General features: G+C 35.7%; 1 protein-coding gene across 3 annotated transcripts in view; it reads right to left on the minus strand.

Annotated features, from left to right (window-relative positions):
* Window positions 1–9,907: 9,907 nt before the first annotated feature.
* Window positions 9,908–20,362, minus strand: part of PRKACB (protein kinase cAMP-activated catalytic subunit beta) — a 128,535-nt gene continuing 118,080 nt past the window's right edge. For all 3 annotated transcript variants that reach the window (XM_045547662.1, XM_045547661.1, XM_045547664.1), the window contains one exon: window positions 9,908–13,205. In XM_045547662.1, the coding sequence (XP_045403618.1) occupies window positions 13,080–13,205 (126 nt within the window). In that variant the 3' untranslated portion in view covers window positions 9,908–13,079. The remainder of the gene's footprint in view (window positions 13,206–20,362) is intronic.

Consider the following 20,362-nt stretch of genomic DNA (forward strand, 5'->3'; position numbering starts at 1 on the left):
ATGTTCCCTGTGGCCCCTCCTGAGTTTCATCTCCGTTCCTTTACTCTTCCCCACCCCAGAGGTGATCATTACCCTGGATTTGGTGTTTTTCATTTCCATGCACTTGTTTTAATTTTAAAAATAACAATATTAGTTAAATGAACATTTACAATGTTCCAGGCTGTCTTTTAAGAGCTTTAAAAGTGCTAAAGTCACATAAAATCTTATATGAGGTGGGTAATATTATCATTCCCATTTTTTTTTCTGATGAGGAAACTGAAGTTTCAAGGGGTTAGGTAACTCTCCAAGACACAAAGTTGGTGTGTGTGTGTAAGCTGAAGGCAGCTGGCCTGGCTTCATAATCTTCGCTATTAACCACCACACTGCTACATATATGCACGTATCCTTAGATATTACATTAAGTAATGACAGTCTTATTTTATATGATATTAAACTTTGAGTTAACTGTATCATATTTACAAGTTTTTCTGTGATTATTTTTTTCCACTCAGCATTATGCTTCTGAGGTTCATGCATGTTGATGTTTATAGGTCTCATTCATTTATTTTCTCTCCTGCGTAAAATTCAATCATGTGCATTTACTTCTCTTTATTTATTGATTTTCATTTTTGTGGACCCTTAGATTGTTTCCAACTTTTTTCTATTACAAATAATTTTGCAATGAACATTTTTTATACATATCTCCTAATAGACAAATGAGTTTCTCTAGGCTATAGTCCTATGAGTAAAACTGATGGTCACGAGACATGTATTTCAGCACTTTTACCAAATTTTGCAAGGTTTGCCTTCCAAATGGTTGATCAATTTACATTTCCAATGGCAGTGCATGAAAGTTTCAATTGCTTCACATCTTTGCTGCAATTATATCATTAGGCTGTTCAATTGTGCCCAGCTGGTGCATACACAGTAGAATCTTATTATGGTTTTATTCATTATATTCTTAGCAGTTGGGCCTACCTGTTCCATTTATCTATTGCTGCATGACAAATTGCCCCAAAATTTAGCTTCATAAAACAACTACTTTGTTAAGTTCAGAATTTTCATGGATTACAAATTCAAACAGGTAAGGGTAGAAATGGCTTTTCTCTGCCCCAGGAGGTCTGAGGCCTCAGCTGGGAACACGGAACAGCTGAGAGTGACTCAATGGATGCGGGCTGGTATTGTCTGAAGTAACCTTACAAATGCTCTTATAGGTTCAGACCTCAGGTGAAGACATTGATGCAAATCTCTGTGGGTGGCCTCTACTTGCAGCCTGGGCTTCCTCACAGCATGGCACTTCCGGACAGTTGAATTTCTTATATGGAGTCTCAGACCCCCGAATGAGAGCATCTCAGTAAACAAAGTTGAAGCTGTGTTGTTCTTTTATGACCCAGCCTTAGAAGTCACACAATGTCACTTCTCCTGCACTATATTGGTTAGAAGCAAGTCAATAAGGTAAGCATGTGTTCAAAGGGAGGTGACATAGACCCCACTTCTCAATGAGAGGAATGTCAAGGAATTCGCAGACAGGTTTAGAAGTGCCATAATGTCCCACAAAGGCTATTTATTGGTCATTTCCCCTAAAATAAAGTACTTTGTTTTGAAAAACGCTAACTTTAATTATATGTTATGGTTAAATTTCATATTTTATTTTTTAAAGTCTTTAAAAAGTTTATTAAAGGATAAAAGCATGGATGAAAATAATAAAATATAATAAATACTTTACCTCATAATAATTTTTAAATCCTAAATGGCAAAGTGGATTCTATTGAGAACATTAATTGTGAATCCATATGTGGGGAGAAATAAATCTTTGAGTTTGATGATTTCCCACAAGCAGAAGAAAAATAAAAGTGGGAGGAGGGAAAAATCATAAATCTTTGAAAGTAGGATTTTGTAGGATTGGACAATCATTTGCCCCTTGTCTTTGATATTGTTTATTAGGATAATTTCTTAATAAGTGGTACAGTATTGGTGAAATTTTGTATCTATCACTCTGGTCAACCCAGGAAATTTTTCCAAACCAACAGAAAATAATTTTTTCCTGTACAAAATTTTTGGGTTTTATTTTTAGAGATCTAGAAGAGATTTTAGTGAACATCAGCTATTTTCCTGTCTGACCAGCACATCTTTCTCTGTAGAATGGCCTCTCTCCTAGTCCACATAATTCTGGTGAGGCTGTCAAGTCTGTATTTCCCTTGCTCAGCCACAGAAGCAGGCTCTGGCCCAGGCTGGCAATTAGAGTCCATTTTGAGGCTTGAAACAGTACAGGAGAGATCTCCTCCTGCTTCATCTGGGACCAAGACTCTTTTGGAAGCGTGAGCCTGAAGCGGGTGGCTGGTGGCTGCATTTTCTGCTGCACGGAGAGTGCCTGCTGAGGATGCAGTCAATTCTGAGGAAAGCAGGGCCCAGAGGCAGAGAGAGATGCAGTGTTCTGATAATATAGTTTGATCTTTTAGATCTTGTTGTGACAGAAGTCCACCCTCCGACTTCCTGGTCTTGACAGTCAACTGTTTCCCCATTTCTGCTAAAGCCACTTTGCGTAGCGTGGTCGCCACTTGCCAGGGATGGGGTCTTGACTATTATCAATTCCAGAACTACAAAAGCAAGATTCAAAGTTTCCCTCTTTAGCAAAAATTGGCACTAGTTACACTATTATTAGGAAGTGTGTAAAACCAGTCCAAAAGAAATGACATGTATTATGTACAGAAGGAAAGCAAAGTGAGAAAAAAAACCATGTTGGTGGTACCCGGTCTATTTTCCCCTTAGAGCTAGGTAAACCCCCCGATGAGTAGATTCTGAATTGGGCTTTAGGTGTTGTATGTATATGAAGAACTGCTCAGCAGCTTGTTTATTACATGGAGAAACACTTTTGTTTGGTTAGTGATCATTTTCTGAGCCATGGTATAAAAAGGAATGAGATTATCAACAGATAAGTAAGTGACAAAGAAGGACATTGCTACTTGAATAAAAGGCTTTTTCTGGATGCCTGTTAACCGTGTGATTTATTCACAGAGAACAATCTCCACCTAACTCAGCTATGTGCTTCCTGTCTTTGACTCAGTATTAAGGAAAATAATAAAAACTTTAATAACAAGTTGGTTGTGGTCATTGAGTGTGTGTTTTTAGCATATGATGTTATGAAATGGGCAGCGAAGACATGAGTTGTTTCTCCCAACATGACAGTGGTCTGGCTGTTAAAATGAAGACAGTGGTCTGTCTTCATTTCTCATAAGCTAGAGAAATGAAGAATGAGATAAAAAAACATTTTTTTCTTGGCAGTGATAGTGCTAGTAAAGCCATTTCAGTGGTATCTGGTGGCTTGCTCAAAAGTATATGGGTGATAGAATATTTCATTTTCAGTCCTCAAGGGAAAGGATCAGGATTTTTTAAGAAGACTGAACTCAGGTAAAAATGGTTTAATTGCTAAGAGTAGGACTCTTAGAATATTGATTTTTTTAATGGATAAAGAAACCAATGCTCTGTTATTAGGCGCATTTATTTTTATTTTTTATTAATTATTTTATCATTATAATGATTACAAACAATTCAACAGAGTGCAAAGGAGAAATTAGGAAATAATCCCAATCGGATACCATCAGGGAGATTATACTCTTTTCTCTGTGCACATATTGAGACAGAAAGGAAAGGAGATGGAGAGATAGGTACATAACTAGATAGCACTAATTTTATAAAAATTATATATACTTTTTAATAGAAGATATTTAATTTAATTTCACTTACATAAAAAATCCAGTTTTCCAGAAAAGGAAACTGAAATGAAAGTAAATGTAATTGCATTTAACACAAGAAAAAGAAGTTGAAGTGAAAATGAAAACTGCTGATATATGTTCCTTCCCCACAAAAGAATTACAAAATCCTAAAAAAAAAATTGAGTGGTTAGAGTCGTTATTTTACTTAACCACATATACTAATTTTAGTCTCTATTAGTTGATTTTCTGCCATAAAAGGTATAGAAGTTAGAAGTCATCTATCTTCTCGCACTTCTTTCCTCACCTTCCAATTTTGTTAGTTATATCTAAGTTTGCCAAGGTTTAAAGCATTTATATTTGGTTCTATAATTGTAATTATCACTGTTGCTTATAACTATAACTACATTTAGACAGAGTCAGTGTTTACTATGGGCTTTATATCACTGCTTCTCCATTACAGATCTTTACTTTGATTCATATCTAGGTGGATGTGAAGAGCCCACAGGTTTTCTAGTCTCTTCTTTTGGTTATTTAAGGGAGTCTGTCTTGTGCCTTTAAATTAAATGCAAGTTGGCTGGGTATAATACCCTTGGCTCATACTTTCTATTTCCTAGAACTTTATAGCCATTGTCTAACTGTCTCTTGGCACTGAATATTACTGTGGAGACTTCTGAGGACAGCCTGATTCCCTCCCACCCCACGTCCCCAGCCTTGGGGGTGGCTTGATATTTATGCATAAAATTTTAATTGTTGAAATTCAAAACCTTCACCAGAATATGGCTTAGTGTTGAAAGCTCTATGTCAATTTTTCCAAAAACACCGTGTTGTTTCAGCATGTAAATTTAGTTCTCTCATTTTAGGGAAAAGTTTCTATATGACAGATTTGAATGTTTTTTCTATTTCATTCATTAGTTTCTTTATTCAGGAATGCCAGTAGTGGATCATTTTTGTTCTATATCCATTACCATCTCTGAATTTTATTTAATCTCTTTATTTTTTTCGTCTGCATTCATGGCAATCATCTCACTGTAATAACATTTTTTTCTGAATGTTAGTAAGTCTGTGGCTTCAGCCCTCATTTATCATTGTGTATTTCCATTCTGTGTTCGGCCTGTGGAGATGTTTATCTGGTTGAGCACGATGTATATCCTTAAAGATATATAAAAACGTGCTCTATCATTGCTATGTGTTTGGGGAAGGATAACAGAGAGAGGAAAGGAGGATTTATGTGTCTTTAAAGTTTTAGCCTGACCAGAATTCTCTTCTAAGTTTTCAAAGCTGTTCTGTATCTATCTCATTTCTTATTCTTAATGATGTTTATTTTGGGTTTTTCTTTCTTTTTCTTTCCTTCAGATTTCCCAGACGCTATCTCTTCTTTCTGGGACCATTTCCTTTTTCCTGGAATACAATTTTAGAGTTCCTTAATGAGAATCTGTTGGTAGGAAGTTGTCTCTCTTTTATTTGAAATGGTCTTTATTTGACCCCTGTTGTTTCTCCTCTTACAGTGACGGCTAGGACCCTTCCGCACAATGCAGAATAGGAGTGGTGATAATGGGGACATGGATCAGTGTCCAGTCAGGAAAACAGAAACCATGCTAGGCATCTCAACTGAGAAGATTTGTTAATAGAAGAAATTGGTTACATAGGTGGCGGATGAATGGGGAGCAAACAACTGCACTTCAGATAACAAAAATAAGTACCAGTGACATTATTACTAAGATGTTTATAAGATCAGCTAAAACTAAAGAGAAATACTAGGATGGTGAAGTGACCCAAAGACGAGCGACAGCAGGGCACTCTATCAGCTCTAGGACTGGAGGTAAAAAGGAGAAGACAGGGCTCACGGAGCTCAGGAACTGGGGCCACCCCGTGGAACAGGAAGCAGGACAGTGACCAGGAGTTGCGACAATGGAGAAGCCTAGGAGAGGGTTCAGAAAGCAGAGTAAGAGAGACAGGGAGAGACACACCCTCCAGTCTCTTCTTCCCTCCAGTCTCTTGTCATCACCTCCCACTGGCCAGGCCTAGCTGGATGCCCGAGGGATAGGGTGCCTGGGACTAGAGTCCCCCTACTTTGCAATGACACAGTAGCGTGCCTGTGTATATAACGTTAAGTAAACAAAATGAAAAACTTCAAAGACATTACTTCTTTACCTCCTGGTGTCTCATGTACATAAGAAATTGTTTCTTTAATGATATTTTTTTTCTTTTAGAAGCGATTTAGAACTTTATTTCTGAAATCTTAAGAGGATAGATCTAGATGTATTTATATGGTTGAAGGTGTATGCTTGTTTTTCAGTCCTGCTTGCAATTTATGGGCCATTTGACTAGAGGACTTGAGTCGTTCTTCAGCTTAGAGATATTTGCTCTGTAAAACTTTATTTCCTTTCCATTTTCTCTGTCTCCTCCTTTTAGAACTATTAGATAATTATCACATCTCTCGAAGTAAAATTCCCATATTTCTTTACTTTTCACTCATATTTTTCTGTCTTTACCTTTTGAATACTCATGCTGAGAGATTTCCTAGACTGTACCTTCTAGATTACTGATCTTCTATCATATCTATTCTTAAATTTATTTTTTCATAATTATTTTTAATCTTAACTGAGATATAATGTGCTAATTTAAAATACACAGTTCAGTAAGCTTTGACAAATGTATACAAACAAAAATGCTTTCTGTGTTTATGCTGTTGATTATATCAGTAGTTTGTTCCTTTTCATTGGTGCATAGTATTTCATCATATGGATGCACCAACATTTATTGATCCATTCACCTGTTGCTAGAAATTGGATTGTTCTCAATGTGGGACTGTTATAAAGCTGCTGTGAACATTCATGTCTTTGTGAGGACATGTGTTTTCATTATCTTGTGTAAATACCTGAAAGGGGAATGGCTGATCATTATGCTAAGTGAATGATTAACTTTACAACAAACTCCCAAACTACTTTTCAAAATGGCTGTCTCACTACATTCCTATTAGAATGAATGACAGTTCTAGCTGATCTACATCCTCACCAACCACATGGTAATGCCAGGCGTTTACATTTTAGTCATTCTACTGGGTGTGTAGAGGCATTTAATTGTAGTTTTAACAAGCATTTTGCTGACTGCAGAATAGGTTCACTAATTACCAATCCCAGAGGAGGATTCCCACTGCATGGAAGATAGCACAGACCATCACTAGGCCAACCACCAGGAATAGGAAGCCAAACACTTCCACACACTGCATCTTGGTAAGACAGAACATGACCACATACAAGTTATATGAAGCTAATTCATTACTTACAGATAGGCAAGGGACAAGAAGTCTCAGATCCATTGTGAGCCAGTCCCCCAAGGCTGGAGCAAGCTGCGAGGGACAGATGGTGTCTCAAGTGCACAAGCCCCACCTGCACTGCCGCAGAGGGACCCTGAAAGGTAGTGCGCCTGGGGTTATATGCCTCAAGGGGCAACAGGACTCAACGGGCAAGCTTTAAAGGCCACCCTGCTCACAGGGTGTGGAAGAACAAAGCCTGGGCTGTTCCAGGTAGTTCTTGCCTAACTTGAGATGTTAGATTCTCTAGGAGGAACGAGAACAAGATCCAGACTATTTCAGGCAATTCCTCCCTATATCAGGACATTGCATTCCTAGCACATTCTATGGTTATTCTGAGAGTTACATACAGGAAATGTGGGGAAGGAGAAATAGGTCAGCCCAAGGCCACCCAGAGAATTGTCCTGCACTGACAAATAGCGATGTTGAGTATCTTTCAAGGTACTCAGAACTGACATTGTTACAAAATTAAGTTCTGTAACAATGTGCTTGTACGCTCACTGCATGCTAAGTGCCATGCTTTAGGAAAATCTCGGTTTAAGCCTTTGTTCTCTGAATTGTGAAAAGATTTTCTCTACTCCCATCTTTTGGATAATCACAGTCTACCTCAAATGACATTATTAAGTGTGGTAGGCAGAATAATGCCGCATCCCACTTCCCCCAAGGTGCCCATGTCCTAATCTCCAGGAACAGTGAATGCATTAGGTTATATGGCAAAGGGGACCTGGGGTAGCAGACAGAGTTGAGCTTGCCAATCAGCTGTTCTTAAAAATAGATTAGCCTGGATTATCCAGGTGGGCGTAATGTCATAACAAGGGTCTTTAAAAGTGAAACAGAAAGGCAGAGAGGAGGTGAGAGGGCCCGATGCTGCTGGCTTTGAAGATGAAGGAGTGGTGCCAGGAGTCAGGGCAGGCAGGTGGCCTCCAGATACTGGAAAAGGTAAGGGAACAGTCTTCCCTGGAGCCTCCAGAAAGGAATGCAGCCCTGCTGATGCCCTGATTTTAACCCGATCAGACTCAGTTTGGATGTTAGATCTCCAGAGCTGTAAGATAATAAATTGTATTGTTTTAAGCCCCCAAGTTTGTAGGAATTTGTTAGAGCAGCCATAGAAAACTAATAAATTAAGGTAATCATTTGCTGAGCATTACCCCTGAATCACTGGGAGGTGATGGGCCAGCTGGGTATCCGCTCTGTTGACCCTTCAGCCCATTCCCACTTTCCTTTTGTCGTTTCACTGTTAGCATCACCATTAAGAGATGGGCAGAGACACTAAACTCCATGAATCTGGTGTGCTCAATTTTATGTTGTATACTGCTTTGAGAGGAGAGGAAAGCTTGCTGCCAAAGATAAGTCTGACTAGGAGTTAGTAGTGGTTTGGGTTACTCATGCTCTCCCCTACTCTATCTCAGTAGCCACTGTTTCCTGCTTTTATTTCAGGAAATAGAAGATAGCAAGTGCAATTGAGGTTTGTGAACATGCTAATATATGTAGGCAAATATTTTATATTTATATATATTTTATATTTATATATTTAATATATATTTTAATAAAATTATTTTATTTAATAAATTATTTTATTTAAATATTTTATTTTGTTTAATATATTTTAATTAAATATATTATATATATATATATATATATTTGCCTATGGTAAATTTGTTCAGTTTTGGCCAAGTATAAAGCATTTGAAAAGAGATCAATGCAAGCTTTTCACCATGGGAATACATAGCTCTGAGTGTATTAGTTTAAGAATGCCTTTACAAAGCATCCCAGGTTGCGTGGCTTAAACAACAGGAACTTATTTTTTCACAGTTCTGGAGGTTAGAAGCCCAAGATCAAGATGTTGGCAGAGTTGGCTTCTTCTGAGGCCTCTTTCCTTGTCTGGTAGACGGCTGTCTTCTCCCTGTGTCGTCACATGGTTCTCCTTTTGTCTGGGTGCTATGTCCTAATCCCTTCTTATAAGGACGTCAGGTCTTATTGGATTAGGGCCCACCCATGTAATCTCACTGTACCTTAATTACCTCTTTAAAGCCTTAGCTCCAAATACAATCATATGCTGAAGAGGTACTTGGGGGTTGGACTTCAACAGAGAAATTTTGTTCATAACTCAGTCCAGAATAGTGGGTGCAAAGGCTGTGAAATAGGCATACAGAAAATCTTCAGCAAAGTGAAAATAAAAATAAGTTTTTAATTTCATTTCTAATATTTGTACAGAAGAGAAAATTTAGTCAAATAGACTTCAAATGGTAGTAGTTCTAGAATGACGACATGCCCAGATCTTTGTAATTAGTTTCACAAGGAAATGAGAACTCTAATTTATATAAAGCCCTGATAATGATAAAATGAAGCAAGCACTGGTATAAAATTAGTAAGCTCCATGTTATAAAATGCATCAATATTTATAAATGCTTGCAATAGCAAACAAAATGGTAAGCTATTAAAACAATTATCTAAAATGATTATTTCTTGAGGTAAAGGACAACTTTAGAAATATACACTAATGAACCTGACTAAAATGGGAATAGGTAGTAATGTGAAGCTCAAAAGCACTCCTGAAGAAAAAAGAATAAATTCAAAGTTCATTGTTACAATATAAGGATGAGGGCTCTTGCAATATCAAATACTTTAAATATGAATATTTCCAACATTATGTTAGAAATAATTTGGGCTAATATGAGAAATGAGAAAAGTAGAAACACTTACAAACTGTGAAATGGACTTAGCAGTTTCTTAGTAAACATCCAGTTTGAGTAGACAGTGGACACTCTTCCCCGTCACTCTGCTCCCATGGCCAAAAAAACCAACCCAAATTTAAAAATCTAGGAATCTATTGGCATCTGCGGTATCAGCAGAAAATAAATCAGGAGGTAAGGGCATCAAATAGAATTCAAGACTCAATAAATTGTCCTATCCATTGAAGATACTTTAATTTTGCAGTTATTGATTAATTAAAAAACAGTTGTTTTCAGCATTTCCTAGCTACAGTAGTGCATAGGAAATTCCATTCTAAACAAAGAAGTAATTAATGAAATAACAACACACCTTAACATTTTACATTGATAGGTTACATTTACAAGGTGCTTTCACATACATTATTTCATTTGATTCGTACAACAAGCAGAAAAAACAGTCAGTGGGAAAAATAATGTTTTTTTTTTCAGGTTTACCATGAGTATTTTCAGGCCAATGGGCAGTCAATGCAAGAACATACCAAGAACAAGACAGCAATTCCCATAAGCCACAGTATCTTTTTTGGTAGGTTGATGGTTTAACATCAACTGGGTATTTAGTATCAGTAAATAAGGAAGAAATTAGGACAGACACGAGATTCTCATGATATTCAAAGAATTGTAAGAACACTGTCAGCGATAAGAAGAAAGATGCCCTAAAATATGCCGCCTTACTGAGACTTCAAAGCATGATATCCCTCCAAAATATCAAATAAAAAGAGAATCTTGTCATAACCTGTGAAAGTTAGAAGGAACCTTTGAAACTGCCTAATCCAACACTTCCATTTTATAAATAAGAGAACTGAGGCTAGGGTCATATTGATAGTTTTCTGGCCCGAAACTCAGATGTCTTGACTTTCAATCTAGGGTTCCTTCTTATACAATGCCATCTCGTAATTATTCACTGAGCAAAAACATATCTTCTGTTCCAAATAATGTAATTTGAGGTTAAATACTGATTTATGCTACTTATTTCTTATTCAAGTTTTTATCTTGTTCTTGGCTAAATTGCGGCTGAGATTGGGAATTTTAAACTATTCTAGTTCAGAGTACTTGATTGGTTGGAAATAGACTCCCTTGACACATTTGAAAGCTTGCTCATGTTTTACAAATAGAGAGAAAAATGGAATGGCTGAATAGCCCTCAATACCAGTGTATGCCTAGGGGTCACTACCCAGGGTAGATTCAACAGCTGGGCACTAGTCATTTTATAGAAAAAAATATTTTTAGAATTCATAGAAATCTTTTCAATTACTGAAAACTAAATAGTAATAATCAAATTGTCATCCCCATGATTTATTAAAATAATTTTACAATAATATACAACAAAGCTACCATAGAATCTGTAGCATACATATAGAATACAATGATCAGCATGTTCTTGGGGCTAACTGAAATACAAAAAAATTAAGATATTTTTTACAAATGATGTTTTAAATTTATTAACATGATGATATATCTTTATTACATAAAACTTGCTACAGCAAGAGTATTTCAAATTTTTCTTGCACATTTTAAATATAAGTGGACCAACTAAAATCAGTGTCAGCCTTTACGTGACATTACCATGCAGAAACACTTGACAATCAAAAGACATATAGATCAGTGGAGAGAACATTTCAGGCAGGATTTTCTGATGTCTTCAAAGGTTTTACAAGGGTATGGTACAGAATGAAAAGAAGTGGTGTCAGTGACCTACCTGCACCGATAATGAAGCAAATAGAATGATTATATACATTAAGATCAGTTTGATTAAAAACAATTCATTTTATATGCATGTAAATTGATCATAAAAAATGGACGCAGTTTATTTTAAACCATTTTGGTGTGTTGTTTTAAGATAGGTCACTGAGACACAGAGATAAAACCAGTTGGGGAAAATCAAAAGCCAAACAAACAAACAAAAAGCAAAACAACTCGGTTAAGCCATGGATTCTCAACAAACACTGAACCAAGTGTGCAAAAGTGCTTGACATTTCCACCTGACATCAACGTTAAGTCAGTTGGCAAAAAAGTATAGAAGAAAAAACTAAACTCAAATACTAAAATTGTATCTGTATGATCTTACATTCTTTTTACTGAGAGATAAGAAATTAAAAATTATGACATCTGAAAATATCACACCTCAAAATTACAAGTGTGGCAGTTTTATAAACTTGTCCCCTTTCCTCATTGACAAGGCATGGGATGAAAGCAGAAGTTGCAGCAGTGCCCCTACCTTAGGTTCACAAACATAGTACACCAGAGTAACCAGCTGGGAACAACTTCTTGTGTTCTTAAGGGTTACAAAATAAACAGAAAACCCTCACTTTAAATAAGAGTACCTCTACATTGTTTGCAAGAATCAAGCCATTTGACTTAGCAAAGCATTTATCCAAACCAATGTTCTTTTTAGTTTGCTTCTTTTCCTTTAAAAAGTGTACAATGAAGACTATTTGAGACATTTTAAAATTTGTCACTTTGATTAGTTGTGTTCTATTAAAATACTGGCTAAAATCCTTATGGAAGAGTTAAGGTTTAGAAAACTTAGAACTCTTCTCTAACACCTACAGAAATGCTGGTACCAGGTGAGAGAATCTGGGAGATGATCCATATCATGAGTTTATCCTGCTGAGTGAGACACTTTTGTCACACTACACAGGCTGGTCACTTCATTACTCAAGGGAAGGATGATGCACAAGGAGGTGAAGGGAAATAGAACTTTTGATCTATAGTAATCCAAATTGCTGGGTCTAGCTACTCTGTATTAGTCTATCCAAATTTATTGCCAGAATTCCAACAAAGTTACTGTATTTCTTAATTTGCATAAATTTCCTTGGTGATCAGACATGCTATCTTTGAATATTGTCAAGAGTTTTGGCAAAACTGAGTCTGAGCTACTCAAAGTACAAATAATTATTAGAAAGTTTATCAAGCCATTGACCAACAGAAATATTGGAAAGAACTACTAAACGCAACACTTATCCTTCCCTTCAAATATCACGTAGCCAGCCATAACACTGCCTATCTGAAACACTAATAAAATAAAATGGAGCACTGTTTAGAGAAAACTAACGAAATTGAGAAAGGAAGAAATGGCTGTAGGAGAGGAGAAAGACAACCCAAAGAGAAGTAGGAAAGTGGTCTAGTACTGTGTTATGGCACAGACAATGCTTGCTTAGCGGTGCCTTGTTACATAGGTGGATGCAGAGTGCATACACGGATGATGGCAATAAAGACCTCACTCAGTTGTTGGAATGAAGGAACTAGGTAACTGCTTCAACAAGGATGGTCTCAGCTCCACCTTATCTCTCAACAGAGAGCAAAGATTGAGTGTGAGCTCTGATGTCATCTTATTGTTCCTCCCTAAAATTCACCAAATTCTTTTGCACATTTTTCTGTTATAGAGACACGGATATCTTCTTCTTCATAGTCATCAAAGTTGCTGGTATCTCCAGAGCCTCTGAACTTTGGTATGAATGGAGCTTCAACCTGTAATTGAGACAGAAAAGTAAGAAAAAGGAAAAACTCCTGATAGTTTTCAACACTCTAAGGAAAATAAATTCCCATTGTTACTACATGGTGGCATCCTTAAATGCCATTAAGTCCCTGAATTATAATATAATAGCATTAGAAGAAGCTGCAACAAACAGTAGGTCTGAAATTAATCTCCACATTTTCATTCAAGATATGGTACAGGACAAGAGAATATTTAAGAATTTCCTAGGATCATTAACTGTTGGTATCAAAATGCTGGCTCCTAAGGTTACAGAACTCCAGTTTTTCCTTTATTAGTTCTTTATTTCTAAGGCCTGATATTCTCTATCCTGTTTTTAAAAATTATTTTCTCTTAAAGTTACAGATAAATCTTGACTCACTTTTAATCACCTTCCTTTTTTACTTCCCAAGTTTATTTTGTTTAAAATATCTGGTCATCAAAACTTTCTGGGAACTTGGAAGGAAATATATCTCTTTTAGAATTATAGAATTATTAAATCCTAAACATTTTTCTCCTTTGATCCTAAAAGTAAAAGGTCTGGCCACCATGTAGAATATGGCCTTTTATAAAGATTACATGGCATACTGAATGCATTTGAAGAAAAGATTTTAAAGGCTGAAAAAATAATATCACAATTTGCACAGCATTTACAGAATTTACAAACAATGACACAGTTTCCTTTCTTCCTCAGTTCAACACTGTGAGGAAGGCAGGGCAGATATTCTTACTCCCACTTTATAGATTAAGACAGTTGATCAAATTCACATGACTAATATGTGGCTAAAGCAGGTTCCATGCCCATGATTCTCCATGTCTGCTCCAGAGCTCTTTGTACTATCTATACCAGTGGTCTCCAAAGCTTTTCAATTTATATCCCTTTTAGTAAAACATTTTCTAGTATATATCACCAATATATGTACAGTTAGTTATTTATAAATCATTTGTATACATGACTATGCTAATATAAGATATATATACAAATAAGATCTTTAAAAAGAATAAGGAAAAAATAAGTATGAATGGCAATTCTAATATTATCCTTTTGTTTGCCAGCTGGTTGCCTTGTGCGCCCTGCTTCGGGGACTGCTGTTGTGCACTACCCAGAAGAATGAGCTAAGAAGACAATTGCCTCATGTCTAGTCAGGCAGCAATTTGGAATCACACACCAACCATCTCTAGAGAATGATTGTACAGTTTGAATTGTCCAGGCCAATTATTTTTCTGCTTTTTTTCCTTTCTGCTAGATGCATTTGCTAGTGCATTGTTCATGAACACTGAGTCAGAGAATAAAGAAGACTATGAAAGCCATTCACATTTACTATCATATTTGTACTGCTGTGTGTAGTTATTATAACTGGAAGATGCATAGCAAATAGGACATCACCAGGATATATAATCATCAGCCTGACCAAAGTCAAAGTGAAAGAGAAAATTCTATAAGCTGCAAGATGAAAGCAACAAGTCTACTTACAAAGGAAAACCCATCAGACTAACAGCAGACCTCTCAGCAGAGTCCTTTCAAGCCAGAAGGGATTGGGGTCCCACATTTAGTCTTCTTAAACAGAATAACTGCTGGCCAAGAATTTTGTATCCCACAAAACTAAGTTTCATAAATGAAGGAGAAATAAAGTCTTTCTCAGACAAGCAAACACTAAGGGAATTTGCCACCACTAGACTTGTCCTAGAGGGAATGCTTAAAAGTAGTCTAGACGTGGAAAAGAACAATCCACACCTACCAATATAAAAACACCCAAAAGGTAAAACTCACAATTCTTATAAAACGGTAACACAAGGGAGAAAACAAAGCAACTAGATATCATTCAACATGATGAACAGAATACTATCTCACATATCAATACTAACATTGAATGTAAATGGCCTTAATGGTCCATTTAAAAGATATAGATAGGCTGAATGGATGAAAAATACACTCCAAGTATCTGCCGTCTCCAAGAAACCCATCTAATTAATAAGGATACGCATTGACTCAAGGTAAATGGATGGAAAAAAATATTCCACATGAAGGGAAACCAAAAGTGAGCAGCAGTAGCTATTCTCATATAAGACAAAAAAGACTTTAAATCAATAATGGTAAAGAAAGACTAAGACAGTGAACAAGAAGATATTACAATCCTAAATATATATGCACCTAAAACAGGAGCTCCCAGATTCATAAATCAAATATTATAAGATCAAAGCAAAAAAATAAAAAGCAACAATTAATTACTGGTGACTTCTACACTCTAATGACAGAACTGGACAGATCATCAAGGCAGAAGATCAACAAAGAAACACTGGACATAAACAGGACTCTATAACAAATGGACCTAACAGACATCTATAGAACATTCTACCCCAAAACTGCAGAATATACATTCTTTTTATCAGCACATGGGACATTTTCCAAGAAAGATTATATGTTAGCCCACAAAACAAGTCTCAGCAAATTCAGAAAAATCAAAATCATTCCATGTGCCTTCTCAGATCACAGTGGAATAACACTAGGAATCAACTCCAAGAGGAACTCACAAATCTACACAAAGTCATGGAAATTAAACAACCTGTTGCTGAACAATCCTTGCATCAATGATGAAATTAAGATAGAAATCAAAAGATTTTTCAAACTGAATAACAATCATGACACAGTATCCAAAATCTAGGGGATAAAAAACAGTGTTAAGTGGGAAATTCATAGCCTTAAATGCTTATTTCAAAAAGAAAGATCATAAATTAACAATGTAATGTCACAACTTAAGGAATTAGAAAAAGAAGAAAACCAAACCCAAAGCTAGCAGAAAAAAAGAAATAACAAAGCTCAGAGCAGAACTAAACAAAATGGAAACCAACCAAAAAACAATACAAAGGATCAATAAAACAAAAAGTTGGTTCTTTGAAAAAATAAACAAAATTGGTAGACCTCTAGCTAGATTAACCAGGAATACAGAGAAAGGACCCAAAGAAGCTCAATCAGAAATGAAAAAGGAGACATTATAACTCATACCACAGAATATAAAATATCATCCATCAATAGTATGAAAATCTCTATGCACACAAACTAGAAAACAGAGGTAATGGATAAATTCCTGGAAACACACAACCTCCCCAAACTGAATCAGGAAAAAAAAACAAAGCAAAACAAACAAACAAACAAAAAACAACAGAAATCTTGAACCAATAACAAGCCCAGAGATTAAAGCAATAATAAAAAATCTATCAAAAAAGCTCCCCAGACCAGATGGATTCACAGGTGAATTCTACTAGACCGACAAAGAAGAACTGGTACCTATCCCACAGAAATTATTCCATAATATCAAGAAAGAGGGAATCCTCCCTAACTCATTCTATGAGTCCAGTATCACCTTAATACCAAAGCCAGAAAAGGACACAAAAACAACAACAGAAAAGAAAACTAAAGACCAATATTCTTCATGAACATACATGCAAAAATACTCAACAAAATACTAGCAAACCAATTCAATAGCACATCTAAAAGATAATTCACCATGATCAAGTGAGTTTCATCCCAGGGATGAAAGTATAGTTTAACAAACACAAATCAAAAAATTTGATTTACCACATAAACAGAAGTAAAAACAAAGAACACATGATCACCTCAATAGATGCAGAAAAAGCACTCAGTAAAATCCAGCACCCTTCCACGATAAAAACCATCAACAAACTAGGCTTAGAAGAAACATACCTTAAAATTATAAAAGCCATGGATAACAAAACCACAGCCAACATCTTATTGAGTGGGGAAGAGTTGAAAGCATTTCCCCTAAGAACTGGAACAAGACAAGGGAGCCCACTGTTACCACTTCTATTCAACATAGCACTGGAAGTCCTAGCCAGAGCAATTTGGCAAGAGAAAGAAAGGGTCAGGCAACATGAGGTCAAACTATCCCTGTCTGCTAATTATATAATCTTGCATCTAGAAAACTCCAAAGACTCCATCAAAATACTTCCAGAATTGGTAAATTCAACAATGTCTCAGGTTACAAAGTCAATGTACACAGATCAGTAATATTTCTATATACTAATAATAGTCAAGTTGAGAATCAAATAAAAGACTCAATACTATTTGCAACAGCTACAAAGAAAATAAAATACCTGGAATATATTTAACCAAGGTGGTGAAAGATCTGCAAGAAGAACTACAAAACACCAATGAAAGAAATGAGATGTCACAGACAAAAAAGGAAAAATACCCCATGCTCATGGATTGGTAGAATCAACATCATTAAAAAGTCCATATTGCCCAAAGTGATTTAAAGATTCAATGAAATCCCCACCAAAATACCAGTATCATATTTCACAGATCTAGAAAAATAATCTTATGCTTCATTTGGTGCCAAAAAAAAGAGCCTGAATAGCCAAAGCAATCTTAAGCAAAACAATCAAACAACCAAACCAAACCAAAACAAAACAAAACAAAAAACCCTAATCTGGAGGCATCATATCATCTGACTTCAAATTCTACTACAAGGTTGTAGTAACCAAAAACAGAATGTTACTGGTATAAAAGTAGAGACATAGATCAATGGAACAGAATAGAGAACTCAGAAAGAAAACCATTTACCTACAACCAACTGATCTTCAACAAAGCAGACAACAACATACATTGGGGAAAAGAGGCCCTATTCAACAAATGGTGCTGGGAAAATTGGATAGCCATATGTAGAAGAATGAAACAGAACCCCTATCTCTTGCCATACACAAAAATTAACTCAATATGGATAAAATACTTAAATGTAAGGCATGAAATCATAAAAATTCTAGAATAAAATGTAGAAAAAATTCTTCTAGACATTGGCCTACGTGAAGAATTTATGACTGAGACCCAAAGGCAAACATAGCAACAACAAAATAAATAAATAAATAAATGGACTTAATTCAATTAAAAAGCTCTGTAGAGCAAAGGAAATAATCAACAGAGTAAACAGACAATCTATGGAACTGGAGAAAATATTCACAAATTTTACATCTGACAGAGGACTAATATCTGGAATCTACAAAGAACTCAAATGATTCAGCCAGAAAAAACAAACAACCCCACTCAAAAGTGGGCACAAGACATGAACAGAAGTTTTCCAAAAGAAGATAGACAAATGGACCACAAACATACGAAAAAATGCTCAACATCACTAATTATCAGGGAAATGTAAATTAAAACCACAGTGAGATACTACCTTTCCCTTGTCAGAATGGCCATATTAAAAAGTTAAAAAATAAATGCTGATGGAGATATAGACATAAAGAAAGCCTTATACACTATTGTGCAAATTAGTACAACCAAATATTTGAATTTTGGGTTTTCCAGAAGGTGAAGAGATGGGCAAAGACATAGAAAACCTATTTAACAAAATAATGGCTGAAAATTACCCAAGTCTTTCAAGAGATTTAGACATCCAGATACAGGAAGCTCAAAGATTCCCAAATAGATACAACCCCAAAATCTCTTCTACAAGGCACAGTATAGTCAAACTATCAAAAGTTAAAGAGAAAGAGAAAATTCTAAAAACAGCAAAAGTGTCAAGTCACATATAAGAAAACCCTCATAGGACTACCAGTGGATTTGTCAGCAGAAACCCTACAGGCCAGGAGTGAATGGGATGATATATTAAAAATGCTGGAATAAAAAAATAAGCAAAACTATCAGCCAAGAAAACTATACCCAGCAAAGCTATGCCATAAAAATGAAAGAGAAATAAAGTCCCAGACAAATAAAAATGGAGGGAATTCATCACCACTAGACTGGCTCAAAAAGAAATGTTTAAGGGAATCCTACATGTGGAAGTGAAAGAACAACATCTACCATTATGAAAACACATGAAAATATAAAACTTACTGGTACAGCAGACACACAAATGAGAAAGACAAAGGACACAAACATTAGTACTACAGAAAACCATAAACCTACAAGGACAAAAAATATGAGGGAAAGAAAGGAACAAAGGTTATACAAAAGAACCAGAAAACAATTGACAAAATGACAGGAATAAGCCCTCACCTATCAATAATAACCTTGAATATAAAGAGATAAAATTACCCACTAAAACCATATAGCATGGCTAAATGGATTAAAAAACACACACGACGCAACTATATGCTGCCTATAAGAAACTCACTGCACCTATAAAGACACATGTAGACTGAAAGTGAAGGGATGGAAAAAATATTCCACACAAATGAAAACCAAAAGCAAGCAAGAACGGGTATATCTGTATCAGATAAAACAGACTTTAAGTCAAAAACAGTATAAAGACACAAAGAAAGTCATTATATAATCATACAAGGATCAATTCAGCAAGAGAATATAACAAAACACTGATGAAAGAAATTAAAAAGGATCCAAGCAAATGGAAAGACATCCCAGGGTCATGGATCAGAAGAATTAATACTGTTAAAATGACCATACTATACCAAAGCAATTTACAGATCCAATGCAATTCCTATTAAAATACCAATAACATTCTTCACACATACGGAAAAGACAATCCTAAAATTTGTATGGAACCACAAAAGAACCCAAATAGCCAAAGAAATCCTGAGCACAAAGAACAAAGGTGAAGGTATATTCCTACCTGACTTCAAAATATACTAAAAAGCTAAAGTTACCAAAACAGCATGGTATTTGTATAAAAACAGACCCATAGACCAGTGGAATAGAATAGAGAACTCAGAAGTAAATCCATGTATTACAGCCAACTAATTTTTGACAAAGGTGCCATTGGAGAAAAGACACCCTCTTCAATAAATGGTGCTGGGAAAATCAGATATTCATATGTAAAAGAATGAAATTAGATCCCTTTCACCATATGCCAAAATCTACTCAAAATGGATTAAGACTTAAACATAAGACCCCAAACTATAAAACTGCTAGAAGAAAATATAGGGAATATGATCCAGGACTTTGATCTAGGCAAAGATTTTATGGCTAAGTTTTCAAAAGCACAGGCAACAAAAGCAAATATAGACAGATGGAATTATATTAAACTAAAAAGCTTCTGGACAACAAAATACTGGTACTGGTCAGCTGGTGTTCCTCTATTTTATTATGGTGGTACACTAACACTAGAGATTAACTTGGTTTATATTTACATACAAGTCTTCAAGTTGCTTCAATTTCTAACACTAAGAATCCCTTTAG

This window comes from Lemur catta, chromosome 3 (assembly GCF_020740605.2).
Source record: "Lemur catta isolate mLemCat1 chromosome 3, mLemCat1.pri, whole genome shotgun sequence".
Taxonomy (NCBI): domain Eukaryota; kingdom Metazoa; phylum Chordata; class Mammalia; order Primates; family Lemuridae; genus Lemur; species Lemur catta.